The 21,712-nt window shown below is 44.4% G+C and overlaps 1 protein-coding gene and 1 pseudogene across 1 annotated transcript in view; one reads left to right on the forward strand and one right to left on the reverse strand.

The window, feature by feature from the left end:
• LOC145412139 (protein unc-13 homolog 4B-like) overlaps positions 1-21,712 on the forward strand; it is a 789,854-nt gene that overhangs the window by 117,593 nt on the left and 650,549 nt on the right. The window contains exon 4 of the mRNA XM_080282072.1: positions 1,801-1,909. Coding sequence (XP_080138198.1) covers positions 1,801-1,909 — 109 coding nt within the window. The remainder of the gene's footprint in view (positions 1-1,800; positions 1,910-21,712) is intronic.
• Positions 11,123-11,239, reverse strand: LOC145412327 (5S ribosomal RNA; annotated as a pseudogene).

Consider the following 21,712-nt stretch of genomic DNA (forward strand, 5'->3'; position numbering starts at 1 on the left):
TGTTGCCAAGCGTACCCGAACTAAAGCCTGAATGTTCTTGAGATGGTTTGTTTACAAACAGAAGCATGTGCTTGCTTGAGACAGAAAATTTGCTTTTTTTTTTTTTTTTTTTTTTTTTCTCCCCACAATCGTGCATAGTTTCCTACAGTCGTCAGCAGACACACAAAGTAGTAATACAGTTATATTAGACTGCCTAATGTTGATCGTTTCTGATTATGTATATAATGTAAATGGTGTCAGTTGTGGCAATGGTGAGAGCTTACATAACCTGTGAACAAATTGGTTCCAGGCTCTTGTTGGTGTTGTTATGTTCCAGGAGACACCTTCTCGAATTCCTTAATTTCACCTGACTGGAGAAGGAATGGATACTCTGCATTGCGTTCCAGGACTGATGGGGACTGCCTAGTGAATTCTAGTGATTTTTTTTTTTTTTTTTTTTTTTTTTATTCCGGGATAGTTAGTTTAGGTATAAAATGCTGCGATATTTCATTGCTACAGTATTTAATTTTATTTTGTTTTTCTTTTAGTTTCTTATTTTGGTTTTGCTGTTCCATAAGAACTCCAAATTACTTTGTAGTATTAGCCAGTAGTTCATTATTTTATTCTACATAAAATGGAGATGTTTTTATTTTCATTGTGCAATAGAAGAAGTTTTGTTATTTAATTATTTCTTCAAGTTCTTGTTAGACATTATATTAATAATCAACAATACACAAGCAGCAAACCCCATCATATGATTCTAATCATGACAATGTGTAAATATCTATCTGTCTATCTATCTATTGCCAGACGCCTCAATCCTGCATGGGTTGGCCACAAACAAATCACTTCCACGTTGCCCTGTCCCCCGCCATTTCACTGCCCTGCTCCCAACTCACACCCCCCTCCTCCTCTCTCATGTGTAAATAAATAAATATATTTATTGCTCGTGAAATATTTCGGCTCGTAGTCAGTTTGGCCACTAAAAATTTATTTGGCTTGTAAATCTGAAACCTAAGGAGCCAATTGGCTCACAACCATTAACAATTAGCAAGAACCCTATCATGCCACTCTTAGACATAGACACAAACTGTTTAAGAAATCCATTGGACAAGCCCCACAGGGGCAGTTCCTCACCTGCAGTTGATGGGTTTCATCGGCCAGACAAACCAGGGTTAAGCAACAACAACAGCATTTGATTTCTCTTGCTCTGGCTTTCCCACCATTCACCTTGGATATTTTTCCAGAACATGACTCCGGAGGAAGCATTAAGTGAAAAGTTAAAAAAAAAAAAAAAGATATTTCAGCCATAGTAAATTTAAAGGCTTCCATTTCAGGGAGCCTAGCTTGGAATAGCTTTCTTCCCTCCTCCTTCCCACATCACTATAAGCAAGGCTGAACATGCAAGAAATGGTGGAAATTACTAATTTGCCACATAAAAGTGAAGTTCACAGTGCATTCCACAAGGAAAGCTAGGTAATTTGTGGTCGGGGAAGAGAATGAATCGAGAAGACATCAGCAATCCTAGTGAAGATTACAGTGCCTTGTGATGCCTTTTAACTGGAGACAAGGAGCAGTGCACTGTATTTGCTCTGTGAGACCAGGATGGTTCCTTCTGTTACTGTTTAAAACACCTGGCTTGTGTCTAAAGATTACAGAGAAGTCTGTTAGTTGATGTGTCTCTCAAATAACTTTATGAATGTTAAGTTTATTTTTTATTTTTTTATTTTTTTTTAACTAAGGGAAGAAGATCTGCATCAAAATTGGATTTTTTTTAACTTGTGGGGATCTATTCTTAAACTTGTTATTTAACTCTTACAGAAACAAGCCATCCATATTGTGTGGTGCGAGTGACAGGGAGCGAAGATACACAACGCACAGCTGTCTTTCCCTCCACCCTCAACCCAGCATGGGAAACAGAGTTCCAGTTGTAAGAGACTACCTGATTTTAAAGGTTTTACTTTGTAGTTCTTAAAATGCAAAATGTTTGAGATCTAGAGGCTTTGAAAATTTGAATTCTTGGAAGATACAAAATCGCTATCATCACAGGTTCTTCTTACAGACATCATCTTGTCCTATGTCATTCTCTTCAGTCATCATGTTTTATGTGTTATAATTACAACTTTTGTGTTAGAGGCGGAACCCAGTATTTTTGGCTAACAGATTTTCTCCAAGTATCCAGTATTACCCCTAAATATCATCTGTGACCTATGTTTTCCACATGGTTTTACTTACACATGTTCCACCACCACTTCTGCCAAATGGAATTTTTCTATTTTTATTTTTTATTTTTTTATTTTTTTAAATCTTATTCCAACTTGTTCCACTACCACCCTTTCCAACTGGACAGTATCCTTCGTTAATTAATTAATGGTTTATTCATACTATCCGAGGACAACAGTAATAACGACAGTAGCAGTAATATAATAATAATAATAACAATACTGTAATGATTCCCACATTGACTGTCGCACCATAAACATCTCATCTTGGTGGCTGGGTATACTGTTTATCCTTGTGAGTGCTGTGTGGCTCATCCTGTGCAGTTGGTTTGCCTTTCTGGTCATGAGGAGTGCCTATGTTTTTTGTGGGTAGCCAACAGAGTGGTGGCGCAAGGGGGAGTATGGATGATGGTGAGGATGTCAGGCTAATCGACTGGGTGGTAAGTGTCCTTACTCTGAGGTAGCCATCAAGGAGGGTGACCTGGTCAGGTCCATGAAAAAAACAGTGAGGGTGTCAGTGCTGCCTTTCAGGGCTTGTGGAGGAGAAGCCTGCACAAGTCAGCTGAATGCAAAGACAATGGCCTTCATCACAAGATCCCAGGATGGCACCCACAGTTTTAACCTCTCTAGGTGCCTGTCTGATGTTATCAGTGCCTTGCCATTTAGCAGATACAGTATTGAGGGGGAATTCAGCCATCAGATGTTGGTTCTGCTGTGCTACTGAAAATCTTGGCTGATGACCTCCCCAAATTCTTGCCAACCAGAGTCCTTCCTTTGGTGAGTGGATTGTCACCTGCCATTGTGCCTGCCCCCCAACCAGTTTTTTCCTCAGGTTCACAAAGATCAGTCCTGTGTCATCTGACCTGGCCATAGAAGACTTAATGAACGAGTTTAACTTACTGGATAATGGATCCTCAATACTGGTGGAAGTGCCGTGGCTTCCAGTGTGCTTCCTGTCCTCAGAGACTCCTTGCGACTCACAATAGGTGCACCTAAAGTATCATAGTCCTCTTCCAGCATGGTTACTGTATGGGCACATCTCTTTCCCATTCAGTGAATATATCCCACCTATTCTCAAGTGCTATAACTGTGACCAATTTAAACACACTAGGCTGTCAGGCAGGAGCAAGCAGATGCTCTGTATGAAGTGGCTATTGCCTGTTTAGGGCAGATGAGGGGCTGTCCTGTTCCCAGGACCCAAAATATTATGTATAGTGATCACAGGGTAGTATCTAAGCTTTGTCCAACATACCAAAAGTTTTGTACATTTGTGACACTATGTGGGGAAGGAGGGCAAGGTGTGTCCTCACAGGATATTAACAGGTTATTAACAAATGACTACATGGATGCAAGAGGATACAGAGGTTGGGGGGGTGGACTTTCTGACCACCACTTGGTGCTGGTGAAAATCAAGGTTCAAGTGCAATGGAGGAATAGAAGGAGAGAAGGACAGGAGGAAGTAGCCCATACAAGGAGGGTAGAAAGGTTGCAAGAGGATGGGAGAAAGGCAGAATATAAGAGAGAAGTGGAGGAGTGATTGGGTAAATATGTTTTGGAGCAGATGAGGGAGGTGGAAGATGTATGCAAGATTTTAACTGAAAATATCTGTGCACCATGTGAGGTGCTGTGTGGGGTGAAGAGAAGACAAAAGAGGGTGCAAGGAACAGCATGGTGGGATGAATAGGTGAGGCAAGTTGTGGTGCAAAAGCAGAAGGCATATAGTGAGTGGATGGTAAGCAGAGGCATGGAGGAAGTTGAGAGACAGAAGAGAGAGCTATATGTAGAAAGGAAGAGAGAGGTTAAAAAATTAGTAAGAGAGTAGATGAATTTGGAAGGAGTGTAAAGTGGAGAGAATGTAAGAAAATGTTCTGGAAGGAGGTAAAGAGAGTTAGACTGGGTGATAATGGAGTTAGTCGGGGAGTGAAAGATAAAAATGATAGATTGGTAGTGAAGAAGGGACAAAAAGTGAGCAGATAGAGAGAACACTTTGAGGAATTGTTGATCATAGAGAATGAAAGTAATGTGAGTATAAGTGGCTGGGGAATGGCTGGGAGAAGGAGAGTGGTGAGAAGGGAGGAAGAGATCAGTAGGATGAAAGCCGTGGAACCAATGGAGAAAGTCAAATTTGGGAAAGCCCCAGGAATTGATGAAGTGTGTGGTGAAAAGTAGAAGTTTGGGGGAGAGATAGTAGGAGGATGAATATGAAAGATGCACAGACTGGCCTGGGAGGAAGGTAGAGCCCTGGAGGATTGAAAGTCAGGTATAATTATTCCCCAGTGCAAAGGAAAAGGGGAAAAAGAAATGTGTGGTAATCATAGGGGCATTTGTCTTCTTAGTGTAATAGGCAGAATATATGGTAGGATACTTATTGAAAGAGTTAGGAAAATAACAGAGGAATCTTTCCTTCATTCTTCTTCTTTCTGCAGGTGACTCTACAAAGAGTGACAAGCCAAATGATTACCTGTATACTAGGAAACCATTTATAATGCTGGGTGGTAACCATATAACCAAATTATGGTCCCTGGTGGTTTATTGGGTAATTAATGATCTCCAGTCGGATTGAGCCTATGCAGGTTTAGATCCAAGGAGTGGTTGGGGTTTATTGCTCACGTTATGCCACTGGGATGTGTGAAGCTGGTCATTCTCATCTTAATTGTCAGGACCAACTTGCCTAGCCCCTGGCCTCTACTCTCCTCATGGGGCAACACAGGATTAGATAATGATAATTAGTTGGAGAAGAACAAGGAGATTTTAGGAAGGGAAGAGGTTGTGTATATCAAATGTTCATCCTTAGGTCTTTAGTGGAGAAGTTACTAGAGAAAGGAAAGAAGTTGTATTCAGCCTTCATGGATTTGGAGAAAGCCTATGACAAAGTGGATAGACAAGGATTAGGGAAAATACTAAGAATACATGGAATAAATGGGAAGTTGTTGAGTGCTATGAAGAGTGTGTATGATGGTGTTAAGGATGCATCGCGCGTGGATAGTGAACTGTGTGAATTTTTAAATCTGAATGTTGGATTGAACCAGGGACATCTCATGTCTCCATGGTTGTTCAGTTTGTATATGGATGGGGTTATAAAGAGATACAAGGTAGAGCAGTGGATGTTGGAATGGCCGTAATGAGAGAGTGCAGCATTTGGAAACTTCCTGTATTGCTGTTTGCAGATGATACTGTGTTGTTAAGTGAACAGGAGGGGGAACTGCAAGGCTTAGTGATTGAGTTTGAGAGAGTTTGTAAGAAACGGAATCTAAATGTAGGGAAGAGTAAAGTTATGGTCTTCAAGAGAAATGAAGTCATTGAATGTACAGAGTGAGGTTGGATGATGAGGAAATGGAAAATGTGAGTGCATTTAAGTACTTGGCTTGTGTGATGAGTATGGATGGAAGTTTGGAGGATGAAGTGCTTGAAAGGGTACAGCAAATAAGACAGGTTGCTGGTTCTTTGAAACAGCGATAAGGAATAGGGAAGTGAGCCTGGAAGTAAAAAAGTCACTGCATGATAGTATTGCGATACCAGTTATTAACAGGTGGGAGTGGCCTGGACCCTGTTGGAAGGATACAAGTCAAGAGTCAGAGCAGTGGAAATGGTTTATTTGAGAGGAACATGTGGAGTTACATAGAGAGAGAGAGAAATGAGAAAGTGAGGGAGCATTGTGGTGTGGACGTGGATGTGATAGAAAGCATTAGGAGAAATGCATTGAGACGGTTAGGCCATGTGGAGAGGATGGAGAGCGAGAGACGAACGAGGAGAATGTGAGTGAGGTGGATGAAGGGAGAGGGAGGGGGAGTCTGAGGATGAGATGGAAGGGGGGGGGAAGAGGGAGGTGGAAGCAGAGGATGAGATGGAGGGATGGAGTGGAGAAGTAAATTAGTGGGGAGAATGTGAGCTGAGGGGAGGGCAGTGAAATTGCCAGGGGCAGGTGACATCGAGGTGATTCGTTTGAGGCCACCTCTTACTGGATTAAGGCGTCTGGCAATAGATAGATAAATAGACTACATGCATTTCACTTCATAGCCTGTTGCACTGTAGAGTCTGATTTGTCAGTGCGTCCTGCACCCAGTCAGTTGATATGTCCTGCATTTGATACGTTGATGCCCCGTTTCCCTCCGTAGGGTGCTAGAGTCCAGGAGAGGAAGAGTTATGCTAGCTGCATCATCAGCAATCATTATGACCTACTGGATGATCTGGTCCAAGAGGACTGCTCTGATATGGTGAGGGTTTTCACCAGTCTGACGTCTTGGGGAGAGGTCCCGGTTCATGTCAGTGAACCTGCCGAGAATTGGACATCTCCCCATCGCAGCACTCATTTGCTTCATTGCTCTTGTCCCTCACCCCTGATGGTGGCTTTGTCAGATTTCAGCCCTGAAACCCTTACTCCTACATGCTGCTCATGCTTCAGACCAATCATCCCAGCTTGCCATGTGAATGTTTCTCCACCAGCTCTCAATCATAGACACTGCCTGCCCCATGTTCAGATGACTGTCACCGACCACCCAAGTGCAATTTATCCCTTCATCACCTTGAACTTGGTGGCTCTTGACTTACATCAGCAAGGCCTGTCCTTCATTGACATTTGTCCATGCCTCCGGCCCAAACTGTTGTCCCTCTTCCTTTCTGCATCATGCCAAGAATAACTAAATTTGTACTGTGGAATATTAGATCTTTACTGAACAAAACCCACAATTTTAAAGTTTTGGTGACCAGCTGGGGCCCATTATTGTTGGTGTTTTTGAGATCAGGCTGCAACCTCACGTACAGCTTCGTTCTGATGGCGAGTTGTTGCTCAGGTCAGACTGCCCCTAGGGATGGGATGGAGGTTTATTACTTGCTGTGAGGAAGGATTCTCATTGTGTAGTTTTGACACTTGCTCCTTTTCCTAATGTTATACTATGAGGTGTTGGCCTTAACCCCTCCGTGGCCGAAGGCCCGGAATTTTCTGTGCACACCAGGCCGACGCAGGGGCCATTTTTTGAAGTTTCGAAAATTGGTTTTTTATTTACTTGCCATATTGAAGAGAAAGTTCAGATGCACCTAACAGTGCAAATCCCAGCTTCCCAGATGCATTCTGTGGCTTACAATGGAGCGCGGAAGTTGCAGAAATAACGGCAACTGATATCTGCTGCCCAGGGACGCTGCTGCAACGCAACTAGGCAGGTGTTATTATTTTATATTTTTACCTCCCAAAACAATGCGAATGGTGCTGAAATGTTGCGCGTATATGAAATATGATGATATTGAATGATTTCAGTACATAATGTGTTAGGAGTTGTTGAAAAAAAAATTATGAATACTTTTTCACCTTGTTGATATAAAATATGTTTATGGTAGTTTTGAGTTATTTTTTAAGTTATTGTGCCCATGCTTGGAAAAGGGAGCAAAAAGGTTGAATTTTCAGTCCTGTATGAGAAGATTGCACGTCCTTCAAGGCTAGGCTCTGCCACGGGACAACAAATTAGAGGGTCAGATCCGATTAGCAGTAGGGAAGTTGAGTTGCAACTTCGAGCACCCTCACCACGAGCATGGCAAAAAATAGAATCGTAATGCAGTTTCAGAACTAAGAATAAGTCTAATTATTACGGATACAGAGACAAAACAGAAATAAATACGTTTACAGACGGGGGAAAATGTATTTTTTCCGTAATAATATGTTCATCTTTCTCTATCATTTTACGTTCATCTTTATCATTTACCTTGTTATTTTCACAATCTATACACGCAATCCTCGTAAATCGCATGTTCATAAGTCACAGATTCATAAATCACGGCTAGGTGGCCATCAGACTGCTGGCAACCTTAAATCACTGTTAAATCACGAAAATCGCGGATCTAGGCCTACAAAAGGTACCGGAGCCAACCCACCCCTGAATCACATCATCTTTACGTTTCTGCCCGGAATCGTGCTAAGTCTGTTCTTCGCTCTACTAAAATTAATTTCATCCATACTAAATGCTCTCAACTCTCCAACTCGAATTCTTCCCGCTCCTTCTGGCACCGTGCCAAAAATCTTTCTAACAACTTTACCTCATCATCCTTCCCTCCTCTTTTCTACTCTGATGGTTCTGTAGCTATTTCTTCTACTGATAAAGCAGATCTCTTCGCACAGACTTTCTCCTCCAATTCCACCTTAGACGATTCCGGTGCTGTTCCTCCATCACTTCCCCCCTCTGACTTCCTCATGGCTGACATTATAATTTCTTCAGTTGATGTATTTTCTGCCATCACTGGCCTCAGTACTAACAAGGCATATGGGCCTGATGGGGTCCCTCCTGTTGTTCTCAAGAACTGTGCTTCTGTGCTTACACCCTGCCTAGGCAAACTCTTTCGCCTTTGTCTGTCAACTTGTACCTTTCCTTCTTGCTGGAAGTTTGCTCTCATTCAGCCAGTCCCAAAGAAGGCTGACCACTCCCAACCCTCCAACTATCGTCCAATTGCTTTAACATCCTGTATTTCAAAAGTTTTCGAGTCAGTTCTCAATAGAAAAATTTTAAAGCATCTTTCCTATCACAGCCTTCTTTCGAATCGTCAGTATGGGTTCCGTCAGGGACGCTCCAGTGGCGATCTTCTCACCTACCTTTCAGACTCCTGGTCATCCTCCTTTCGTGACTTTGGCGAAAGCTTTGCCATTGCACTTGACATCTCAAAGGCTTTCGATCGAGTCTGGCATAAGTCTTTAATTTCCAAACTGCCCTCCTACGGTTTCTGTCCTTCTATCTGTGCCTTCATCACTAGCTTCCTTTCTGGTCGTTCTATAGCCGCTGTTGTAGACGGCCATCGTTCTTCTCCTAGATCTGTCAACAGTGGTGTTCCTCAGGGCTCTGTCCTGTCACCAACTCTTCCTTTTATTCATCAATGATCTTCTAAGCTGTACATCTAACCCTATCCACTCATACGCTGATGACTCCACCCTTCGCCTTTCCATTCGGTTCCCGCAATGCCCATCTCAACAGTTGCTTCAACAAACAAGGGATGAGGCTATGGCACACCTTATGTCTGACTTGGCTCGTATCTCTGACTGGGGTAAAAATAATATGGCTGTTTTTAATGCATCTAAGACTCAGTTCTTACACCTATCAACCCGACAAAATCTTCCACAGGTATACCCATTAATGTTTAATAATATTCAGCTTAATCCTGCATCATCCTTGAACCTGCTTGGGGTTTCATTTACTCGGGACTTATCTTGGAAAGATCATATTACAACTCTTGTAAAATCTGCTTCCAAGAGATTGGGTGTGCTAAGCCGACTCCGCTCTTTCTTTACCCCTGCACAATTGTTGACTCTATACAGGGGTTTTATCCGCCCCTGTGTGGAGTACAACTCTCATGTGTGGGGAGGCTCCCCACATACAGCCCTTCTCAATAGGGTGGAGTCAAAGGCTTTTCGTCTCATTAACTCTCCTCCTCTTACTGACTCCCTTCAACCTCTGTCTCTTTGCCGCACTGTTGCATCTTTATCTCTTTTCTGTCGCTACTTTAATGGTCACTGCTCTTCTGAACTGTCTGCTTGCATTCCTCCACCTCTACGACGGGTACGTAGCACCCGTCTAGCAGCAAACTCTCATCCCTTTTCTGTCCAACTCTCTAATGCAAGAGTTAACCGTTACTCCCAGTCTTTCATTTATGCAACAGGTCAGCTCTGGAACTGTCTCCCTCTGTTTGTATTTCCTGCTGCCTATGATCTCCAGTCTTTCAAACGCAGTGTGTCCAGGCATCTCAAAATGATCGGATCTTGAATTTGGCTCTCTATTGTCTTTTGTTTTTCTCTTTGAGGGAACTGTTCCTGCGGGCTCATGGCCTTTGGTTCCTTCTTCCTCGCATAAAAAAAAAAGTGGGTCTTTTCCAAGGAGAACCGTAAACCATGGCATTCAAACTGAAAATCGCGACCCAACAACCAATCACCGCGCGTCCCTGGTGGCATATGTGCATACTAATCCCGCCATATTGTTGTTGTTCTTGTCCCGCCAGTCCGCACACTACAGACTGTCGCCATGGAGTACAAGAGTTGCCTGCCTTTTTTGTGCAACTTACCCCCGCCTCCTACCTGCCATGGCCCCTCCCGACCCCCCAATGAAGCGCTCTAAGCAATATGGCGTCAAGAAGCTGTCACAGTTGTCGTACAGTCAACATCTGGAGCTCATTTGTCGTGTTGAGAGGGGAGAGAAGTTTTCAAGCTGGTGAAAGAGTTTGGGAAGAACAAGTGCTGAGAGGTTCTAAGTTCTTCCCAACACCACCCCACTCCATTCACTTAAGCAATTTTGTCATAGGATTAAGGTGAGATCCCTTAATACAGTACATGCACTGAATATTCCTAAATTTGTATGATTGTGTTTGATGGTGCCTAGATAGGTGTAGGTAGGGTGCTGTGGGATTGAGTTGGCCAAAGTCCAGACCCAAATTAATTTTTCCCGTAAGAGTTATTATTCATAAATCACGGAATTGATAAATCACGGCAGTGGTCCAGACCCAAATTGCCGCAATTTACGAGGATTGAGTGTATTGCTGTCTCATAAACAGGGTGGTTGTGTGTGTTTTTTGCAAAGGAGGAAAAAGATTGTATTTTCTGTCCGGGTTGAAATAATAGGTGTAACTACACTCAACCCTCGGCTATCACTCCCAATTGGTCCCGCTGTGGTTGCACCATAGCCAAAACCGTGATAGCCGAATTGAATAACTTATGGGAATAATTCTAATTGGTGCCATGACCTCAATATTTACCCCTAAGATACCTTTTTTGTACCGCATATTAATATATAATAGTCTAAAAATGAGCATGTTTTATGATGTGATCACATCCATTCATTCATTGCCAGACGCCATGTATCCCAAACGGGGTGGCCAAGCGCTTAGAGTTAATTGTTTTACATGGAGGGGCACTAATCCTCCACCAACCCCACTTGACACATAGGGAGAACGTTATGCCAACAGCATCTGGTGTTCCCAGGCGGTCACCCATCCAAGTACTAACCAGATCCAACGTTGCTTAACTTCGCTGATCGAACGGGAAGCGGTGTACTCAACGTGGTATGGCAATACTGTACTGCACTAGGCATGAAGAAGTGCTAGGTCAATTTTTAGTTTCAACAACCACTGATTTTTGCATCAAATCTGAGTGTTTCCAATGGTTTATGGTGTGATTCATTTGATTTTGCCCTTCAAATCTATCGCCAATCAATGGTTTCAAAGGAATTAATATTTTTGCAGTCACCTTAGAAACCACTACAGTAATCACTCCAATATCCGGATCAATAGAGCCATCGGTAGGTTCGGATATTGGTTTTGTCCGGATATTGGGCCCCAGCTTATGGACTTGTACTTACGGACCCTAACACAGAGAAACACCTATACAACTCCCTCCGGACATGCATAGCACCTATTTAACACCCAAATCACACCAATAAGGCACATAAATGACTGAAATAAATGCAATAGACACATAAAATGTGGGTTTAGAAGTATGTTCATACATTAATAAACATTCTGGTACTTATGGACTCTAACCGAACCTAACCTAACCGAACCTAACCGAACTCTGAAAAACACATTCCTACTGCACATGCATGAGGTAAGTTTAGTATGGAAAGAAGTACAGTATGGCACTTTCTGGTAAGTATAGTATGGGAAAAAATACAATATGAAACATTCTGGTAAATATAGTATGGAAAATAGTACAACATGAAACATTTTGGCTACTTACAGCAAGTCCCTGGCCACCTCGATGAATAACCGCCTCCTCTCGGACTCTGACAGTAAGAACGATTTCCTGAAGCACTTGCACTACACTCTTCCTGAAGTCTTGCACTGAACTTAGTCACTAACACACAGAAGTCCGTTCTTTTCACAGTGTTCACTTTAGTCCAAATAATGTTCCATTAAATTTAAGTGTTGCACATTAACTTTTCCCAAGTTTTTTTAAGTTTCCAAAGCCAAAACAAAGAAGGTTAGTTACGTTAAATTTCTTTTCTACTTAGTCTTTTCTCCCAACTTGAAAACCTTAACACAACACACCGTTTTTTTCACTGCACAACACTCAAAATTCCCGTGTGGTCTAGTGGAGAAGTTCTTACTGTTTATTCACTGTCAGAGCCCGAGAGTATCACTGGCAGGCGTCCAAGGGGTGCATCGGTGGGTAGTGGTGATGGCGTACCGACTACAGAAGACTCTGAAGACAGCCGCAAACTCACGTCGAGCGGTGACTCCACTGTAGCTGATGTGCTGGGCTGTGGCTCGGAGCATGAGGGCCTGTCTTGGGGAGGCAACGGAGTGGAACCAGGGCTTGGCACAGCGGGGGTCACGGGCCTGAAAAAACTGTCAATCGTTGACTGACGCAAGGACCGACGATTCTGGCGATTGATGATGCGCTGCCGGAAAGCACGCACTTCCTCCACGAGTCCCAAGGGCCCCATCTCCCTGTCGCAGTCCGGGTGTTCCAGGTAGTCTAGGACGAACTCTAGATGTTCCCGGAGTGCACTCAGCTTGGGGATGGCTGGAGTAGTGTCCTGCTGGGCGGAGTCTGCATCATCATCGCCTTCGTCGTCGGAATCTTCAAGTTCGGGACTGACACCAGCAACCGAAGACGCGATCTCGATATCAGACAACGTCTGATACCCAGGATCGCCCTCGTCGTCGTCCAACCACTCACGAACATCGTCCACATCAACATCGTCGCCGTGCGTACATAGCCGTGCATAGAAGTCATCCACGTCAAACCCTAGGAAATCGTACTCCACATCTGTTCCGAGAAGCAGACGAGACCAACCATTTTCAAGAGTTTTCACAGGGACTTCCTTCCATGCACTAGCCCAGTTGTACAGCGCAGACTTGATGTTGTAGCGGCGAAGGTTTTCCAAAGTCCGCTTGCCTCGAGTGTCACGTCCTTCCCTGCGCTCGTCCTCGTCCTCGAGAACCACCATCACCTCGTCCAGGAACTTCCGACGGTACAGGCGCTTTGTTGCCACGATCACTCCTTGGTCCATTGGTTGAATGAGAGCAGTCGTATTAGGTGGCAGAAACATGCACCTAATACGGCCATTCTCAGCAACCAAGTCCTTGTCGCACGGGTGGGCAGGTGCATTGTCGAGGAGAAGGAGAGCCTTTACCTGGTCGCGAGGAATTCCCAGTGTCTTCATCTGGTAATGTATGACCTCCTTGACGAAGTGATGGTGAAACCAGTCTTTGAAAATCACAGCTGTGAACCATGCTTTCAAAGAATGGTACCATACGACAGGAAGGACATCCATCACCCCACGAAGGCACCGAGGCTGCTTTGCACGGCCAACAATAACGGGCTTAAGCCGGTGCATGCCGTTAGCATTGGCACAACACAAAGCAGATATCCGTTCCTTAGAAAGCTTGCGGCCAGGTACACGCTTCTCCGTCTCATCGGCGAGAGTGTTCGTTGGCACCGAGCGATAGAATAGGCCAGTTTCGTCAGCGTTATAGACTTGACCGAGAGTGAGGCCCTCCCTGTCGATCAAGCCTTTCACCTTGTGCCGAAACTCGTCCACTCCATCCTCGTTAGCGTCCAATGCTTCGCCATGTGCTTTACGGTTAGTAAGGCCATGTCGCAACTTGAACGCGAAGAGCCAACCCTCGGATGCCTTGAAGTCTAGGGCGTCGTGAAGCCTTGCAAACTTCTCAGCAGCAGCCTTCAGCTCCGTTCCACGTACCATCACACCAGCTGCACGTTGCTGTCGATACCAAATCAACGTGGAGCGGTCGATCTCTGCATACTTGGGAGTAAACATAACCTTCCTCTCCACGTTGCGTTTGCTTCTCGACGAGAAGTCAGCCGTGTACTGCATGAGCTTGTCTCGGGAACGCTTGATATCAAACAAAGTCGACCGGGCCAGGTTGAACTCGCGGAGAATGCGAGAGGAAGACCAACCCGCATCAACCTTCTCCAATATCTCCCGTTTCTTCTCCAGAGTCAACACCACTCTCTTCCTTTTCTCAGGAGGCGGGGCCATCATCACACACACTAAGAGTAGGGCAGAGAGCAGCAGGAGGCCTTGCAGCAAGTACGGCACCACCACAAAAGCGAGCACGTGGGCAGCCATGACGAAGAGCGTAGGTCTTGTCGCGGTGAGAGACAGGCGGGAAGTGGGGAGGATGCAGCGGCGCTCTATCGGACGTCGGAGGAATGACGAACCAAAACAATGCTCTCACGCGGCGCGCGCGGCAAGTTCAAATTACGGACGGCAAAAAATCGATTTTTTTTCCAATTTTTTTGGATTTTCGGACCATTTTGGGAATGTTTGATCCCAGGACGATAAGGTTCGGTTAGTGGGGATGTTCGGTTATTGGGCGTCCGGATATTAGAGGGATTACTGTATTTATTTTTTTTTAAGAAAAAAGGTCAAAATGAACAGAATCACACCCAAAACCACAGGAAACACTCAAATGTGATACAAAAATATGGGTAAATTTACAACTCCCAAACAAGCTCAAAATCATACTTTCTCAAAAGATTCCAGTGTTTTTAGTTTGAATCCGATAATCATTTCTGTTGGAAATCACTTTCTTTTACGATCCCCCCCCCCTCCAAGAACAATGGGGGACCTGTGGGAAAGCGGGGTTTTGGGTGGGGAAAACATGCACAAACGAGTGATTTCCGACTGAAACTGGTATCAAACTCAAACCAAGAACACTAAAATCCCTCTGAAAAATATAATTTTAAGCTTCTTAGGGAGTCCGTGTTTGCTAACTGCAATTCTTATAAATACCCCTCACAGTTGATTCATTGATGTTATGTTTCTTCCCCACACTTCGCTTGGTCTCACCATTCTCTACAAGTTTCACATTTCCAGTTTATCTGCATAACTTAGGTTCTTCCTCTTCTTTATTTCCCTGCCAGGTGCCACAGCATTATGTTGGGTGATGGTAGGTTGACGGGGAGGGGGTACGTTGGCCATGGTCATATCATAAAAAAGATTATTGTTCTTGCTATCACTGTTCACGGTCTGAGAGTGTGCACTTGAATGGTTTGACGGGCCGGAGACTCGGTCGGGCGGCCAATCAGCACTCGGCTGGCGCTGACGTCACATGACCAATCACGGAGTGAAGCTTTTGTTGGCTGGGTGGAGCACTGGAGCCTGGCCTTTTTGAAATTTTCGAACATTTGCGGTGTACGATAGCAGGCATTTAGTGCATGATAAAGGTATTTGGGTAGTTTTTTATATAGGCGTGATAGCGAGATACGCTATAGCAGAACCCGTGATAGCCGAGGGTTGAATGTATGTGTTTTTAGGCATGGCCACGAGCGAAAAAATTGTACATCCACTCGTCACAACAGCAGGTGTTGAACTGACAGATGATATGTGAGAGGGTGAAGTCAAGGTTAGTCTCATGTCCCAGATTTTTGTTCTCTTCCCAAAATTTTTCACAGTTTTCTACAAGTTGCGCTGCATCAAATGATCTAAACCATTACAGCAAACTTGAGCAAAAAGGTAAAGATACCAGGACAAAAATGTGTTTTTCACTTATTATTATGTCTTTTTTGTTTGTGCCTGTATTACTTCATAATTGTAAACAGGTGGCTGTGTGTGTTTTGCAAAAGAGGACAAAGATGATATGTTCAGCCTGGGTCGAGGTAATGGGTGTAGTTGCGCTTGTTTAGGCATGGCTAGGAGTGAAAAAAAACGAAAATCCACTCATCACAACAGCAGGCTCTGAACTGTTTGATGGGGTGTATGGGAGTGTAGTGTAGGTCAGTGTGAAGATGTTCAGAACATTTGTTCACTTTCCAAAAATGCTTGCAGTTTTTTATAGGCCACGCTCAAACGACGTGTGGCCATGTATCGGCTAAACGTCATTCGGCGCCGGTGGCCACAGAAGGGTTAAGAGTGGCCTTCTTTTTGGGCTGGGCATCAGTCTTATTGTGGCACAGTCCATGCTGGGATATGTCCAAGAAAAGGTCCTCCACTACCTCCACCAGCTGCTGGTCCCATCATTCATCATAAGTGACTTCAGTGTCTGTCATGCTCACTGAGATCCATCTTGCTGCCACAAATACCTCTGGGTCCTCCCTTTTCCAGGCTCTCCTAGACTTCCCCCATATCAGCCTCCTGTTCCCTCCTGTTGTCAACACATGCTATGACCCCACGCTGAGATGGCTTCAGTCTTATACCTGTACCTTGGAGGTGCTGCCTTTCAGTGCCTTTTGGATGAGATGGGCTTTTTGTGGCTTTCCAGACTTGTCTCCAGTGTTGTCCGGTGCATGGCATCTCCACTGGAAGCTGCAGGGAGATGAGTGACCTGCATTTATTGCCAAACTATCCAACTGCTTCCAGGCTGCTAGAGTTCCTCTGGACATTTCAGCCTACGATTTTTCATACCTCTTGTTGAGAGCTGGGAGCCAGTCTTTTGACAGTCTGTTCGCCGTTATGTACATTACTGGTATTCCATGGTGGTCCAAAGCCTGTGCAGTCGGTGTCAGGAGCCCACCGTCAAGCCTTGAATGCCTGGAGTTGCCACCCAACCCCTGCACTAGGTGATCGTTATCATTGCCTCAGTGTTGAGCAACTCGAATTCTCATGTCAGCTGTGAGGAGGGCCTGGTACTCCTCTGTGCTGGCCTCTCCTTCTCCAGCTCCTCTTCCCACACCTGGAGGTTTCTTAACCCTTAGGCTGCTGGGAGCATCGGAGAAGGATCGGTCGACAGCCTGCTGCGAGCATCTAAGAAGGTGCGCTTCATTTTCAAATTTTCTGCCCTAATTTTTGGTGGGCTCGCAGTACATATCAGGCCTCTCAAGCACATAGTTGCCAAGTAGTGGTTTTCTGAGTCACCCCCCATTGCCGGACAGCAGTGGGGACAAAGGACAGCTAAGCAGTAGTGACCTTGCCACCATGGAGCACAGAGGTCGAGTGTCACGCTCACAGCAGACCTCCACATCTGGTGCAAGTTTCTGTCATAGTGTTATTCACGGTGCTTTTTATGGGAAGAAGAGGCCTGTACCAGCAAGTGACAGTGATTCAAGTGATTCAAGTCCTGAATTGCCTGTAAAAAAGGAAAAGTTAACTCCAAAGACACCACATGATAAGTGGCATAGGCCTATTTACGTTACACTGCTATTTGGTGGGGAATGTGACCCAGATGACACTGACAGCTCAAGTGATGAAAGTGGCACTATAACTAGTGAGGAAAATGGTGATTTACAGCGGAATATGTCAACGGGGGAGGAGACAGAGTGTTTAGGTGAATGCTTTAAGGATTTTCACACCCTCATCCAATACTAGGCAGTGAAAAGTGTACAGACAATTGTAAATAACTAGTGTAAAATAAGTAAGTGTAAGTGCCTAAAAAATAAGTGAAATGAAAGTTATTGGTGTAAGCTACGTAAATAAGTCAGTGTGTCTAAAAAATAAGTGAAATGAAAGTTATTGGTGTAAGCTACGTAAATAAGTCAGTGTGTCTAAAAAATAAGTGAAATGAAAGTTATTGGTGTAAGCTACGTAAATAAGTAAGTGTAAGTGCCTAAAACATAAGAGAAATGAAAGTTATTGGTATAAGTTATGTAAACAAGTTAGTGTAAATGAAAGTTATTCGTGTAAGGTACGTAAATATCAAGTTCAGTTTAGTACTGTATAGCTAAATTTAGCATTATTCACTATTGTGTTTTTCACAGTTTATAATCAAATAATATTATTCAGTTTAGTTGTGTAAAGTCATTATTTTGAAATAATAAGTTAAATAACCAAGGAAAGAAAAGTGTAGTGGTGCTTGTGGGAGGCTGGTGAGTGGAGCGACGGCCTTGACTCAGAGCGACCCGAAAAAACTGCCAAAAATTGCCTCACTTCAGCCTGCTCCCACGACACTGTAAATGGCTCAACCTCTTCCCAAATACATTCATTAGTAAGTAGAAAGGTGTCGAAGTTTGATCCCTGTGTTTTTCATTCATTTTTTGTCTCTAAATATAAACAATCATGAGTTGAAGAAGACTGAAATTTCCTCAAAATAGCTGCATTAGGGCATGACCTAGCTCAGAGTCCACCGCAGCCTAGGGGTTAAGCAATGGCAAGCTGCCTAACCAATACCGGTACCCTTTACTGTGACTGCGTGGACCTCTTGGATTTTCCAAGTTGGACGTCGTTATATTCTCCCAGTTCCAGTTTGATATTCCATCTGAACTACCATTTTCGTACTTCTGTAAGATGGCAATTCAACAGGATGTTACATCTTCCCATATCTCTCATTTAAACTGCCTATTCACCTTCTCTGAGCTTACTAGAACACTGACCTGTCTACATCCCTTCAGGGCAGGTGGCCCATATATGGGGCAAATGAGTTCCTTCAGCACCTTTCTTCCCAGCTGCATGACTGCATCCTGGACTTCTTTAACTGCATTTAGCACGAGGTTGTGTTCCCATGGGCCTGGAAGGAATCCGTGATGTTGCCGTTTTCCAACCTGGGACACGATCCCACCCATTCATCTTCTTACTGACTCATCATCCGTTTGTTTTGTGTGGGGAAGCTGATGCCAGAAAATGATGGCCCATCATCACACATGGTGGCTGGACTCACAGTTTCTCCTTCTGGAGACACAGTATGGCATTCATCCATGTCAGAGCACCATGGATGTCCTCTGTCAGCTGGAGTACCAGGTCGGTGAGTTGTACTGCAGTGGGTTATTTATCCCCATCATCGTCATGGACTTGCAAGGAGCCTTTGACTTGGCAGTGATAAGGGGTGAGGCAGAAAGAGATAGATTCTAGGATCAGCTGGATGAAGTAATAGGACAGATGCCTAGGAATTATAAAGTGTTTCTGGTGGGTATCATGAATGGGAGAGTTGACACTGGTCCTGTAGATGATATAATGGGTTGTTATAGAGGACCAGGGGAGAACAATGAAGGAAGGCAACCAGGGGGGGCGTGTCAGGAAATGAGAGTATGTAGCAGTAATTCATATTGTAAGCAGGAAGATGTACACAAATATACTTGGTACAGAGGGAATGGAGAAAAACCTGAAAGGAGCCTAACTGATTACATCCTTGTAGACAGAGTGATGCTTAGGAGCGTTGCCAAGAGGGAAGTGAAGGGAAAATTCAGAGGCCTATCAGATCATGTGGTTGTGGTATGCAAGGTTAAACTAAGGGGAGTGAGATGGATAAAATGAGAGAGGAGCATTCAAAGCTAAAGACAGAAAGTGGAGAAGCTGAAAAATGAAGAAGTGCCAGGTGAGTATCAGACTAAAGTGTTGGAGTTGGAATCAGTGAATTGGGAGCAAATAGATCTGAGCTAGGCTGCTTGTGGAATGCATATAGAGATTGGTTAGTTAAACAAAGTGGTATGTGATATTGTGAGAATAACAAATAAGAAGAGTATGAGGTGGTAGGATGGAGAAGTTGAAAGGCAGTGGAGGAAAAGAGGAAGAAGTGGTTAGAGTGAATGAAGGAAAGGGGCTCACATGAAAGAAGAGAATATAATGAGAGAAAGAAGCAAGCAGACAGACTTGTAAGGTGGAAAAAGGAGGAGGTAAATGATGATCTTAGGGGAAAAAATTGGATGCACATTAGTCAACCCCAGCTGTTCGCAGGTTCGCATATTCACAGATTTTTCTGGAAAATTATTTTAAAAATTCACATGGATTTATTTCCTGCTTTACTCACAGCATCAGCTGTTCCTAGTGGTTCATGAGCAATTTTTTTGCATGTTTTCCTTGAGAAACACTGACCTGTGCAGTTATGCTGTGCAGTTACCATGTATATATTGGTATGTGCTGTTCATTGCAGGGCATCAGCCCTGTTCGTCTTTTTGGTATTTCACACCACAAATCTCCAGCTCCTTTCGCTCAGTGAGAGCTTGCTTGTGATTGTCTCCTAGGATAGCGTCCCTCATTATTTGCCTATGCGTCTTCTTTCTCCCTGTCCAATTGGTCGTTCAGAGATGGGACCCACTCTTATGCCACCACTCTCATTCTCTCTCGGTTCATCTCGCTCGTTGCGCATCCGTATGTGTTCTGCATGGTATTATGGCTTTGTTAATCTACTCCATTCTTTATCCCTGTGAAAAATGGGTCATAAGCATGCTGCTCAGGGTTCATCTGCCACTAGGGAGCCCAAGCAGCAGAAGAAAGCAATGTCACTGGAAGATAAAGTGAAATTACTGATCATGGTTTGTGAAGGGCAGTGGTTTGCAGTTGTTGGGCGACATTTTGGTGTGAACGAGAGTACAGTGTTTTACATCAAGAAAAATGAGAAGGCTATTCATGGTGCTGTTAGCAGCTAGTGTAAGGAGTAGTGCAAAGGTGGCGGCAATAGTGCGAGGTAAGAGCATTATGTGAATAGAATTGGCCTTAAGTGTGTGGAGTGGAGAACTGTCTCAGGAAGAATGAGGTGCTGGATAACATCATCCGTGAGAAGGCACAGAGTATGCACGTACGTTTTTCTGAAGAGAACCTGCAACCTAGCACCTTTCCTGAAGACCTGCAGCCTGCACCGCAGTTTCATGCAAGCAAGGGGTGATTTGACTGCTTCAAGAAACAGTTGTCCTTGAAGAATGTGTGGCTGTCTGGAGAGGGAGCATCTGCAGACCACAAGGCAGCCACCCCGCAACTCTTAAGAAGAAGATTGAGGAGAAAGGATGCAGGCCTGAGTAGGTGTTCAATGCCAATGAGATGGCATTGTTTTGGAAGATGACTCCCAAGACCTATGTCACTGAGCAGGAAGCATGAGCCCATGTCACTGAGCAGGAAGCATGAGCCCCAGGATTTAAAGCCACCAAGGACCATGTGCCTTTCCTCATGTGTTGCAGCGTATATGGCTACATGATCAAACCTGGGCTCATAGACAAGGCTGCAAATTTGTGGGCACTGCACAGCAAGAGCAAGAACTTGTTTGCAACATACTGGTTGCACAGCGAGAAGGCTTGAACTACTAAGAAACTGTTCGGGGACTGGTTTCATGTGTGCTTCCTCTCTGAGGTCAGGAGGTATCTAAATGACCTTGGCTGGGAGTTCAAGGTCCTCCTTATCCTCAGTAGTGCTGATGGACACCTCATTGATCTACAGTGTGATGATAGGGATGCCCAAATTGAATTCCTGCTTCCCAATACTGCCTCCATCATCTAGTCCATGGATTAAAGTGTATTCCAGGCCTTCAAAGCCATCTACACCCGCAGATCCCTGCAATGCCTTGTCAAGTCCGCAGACAATAACGACAGTTATGATCTGCGGCAATACTGGTGGGGTTTCACTATTGGTAACTGCCTCACCATCATTCAGGAAGCCTTCTTGGCCTGAAGAAGGACACTGTGAATGCCTGCTGGAAGAGCATCTGGCCGGGATGCACTAACAGTTACAAATGCTTCTTTGCTGATGTGGACTGTGGCAGTAAGCAAGGCTGTGATGCTGGCACAAATCCTGGACAGCAAGGACTTTGATGATATGAGGGAGGATAAGGTTGAGGAGTTCACTGATGCTTATTCAACACCCCTCACAGATGACGACTTGAAGGAGCTCTCCAATCTGCCCGTGAGGATGATGATGATATGATGATAATGCTTCTGATGTGGC

The sequence above is a fragment of the Coenobita brevimanus genome, chromosome 92 (assembly GCF_032717465.1).
Source record: "Coenobita brevimanus isolate Jiangsu-jjx chromosome 92, ASM3271746v2, whole genome shotgun sequence".
NCBI classification, from domain to species: domain Eukaryota; kingdom Metazoa; phylum Arthropoda; class Malacostraca; order Decapoda; family Coenobitidae; genus Coenobita; species Coenobita brevimanus.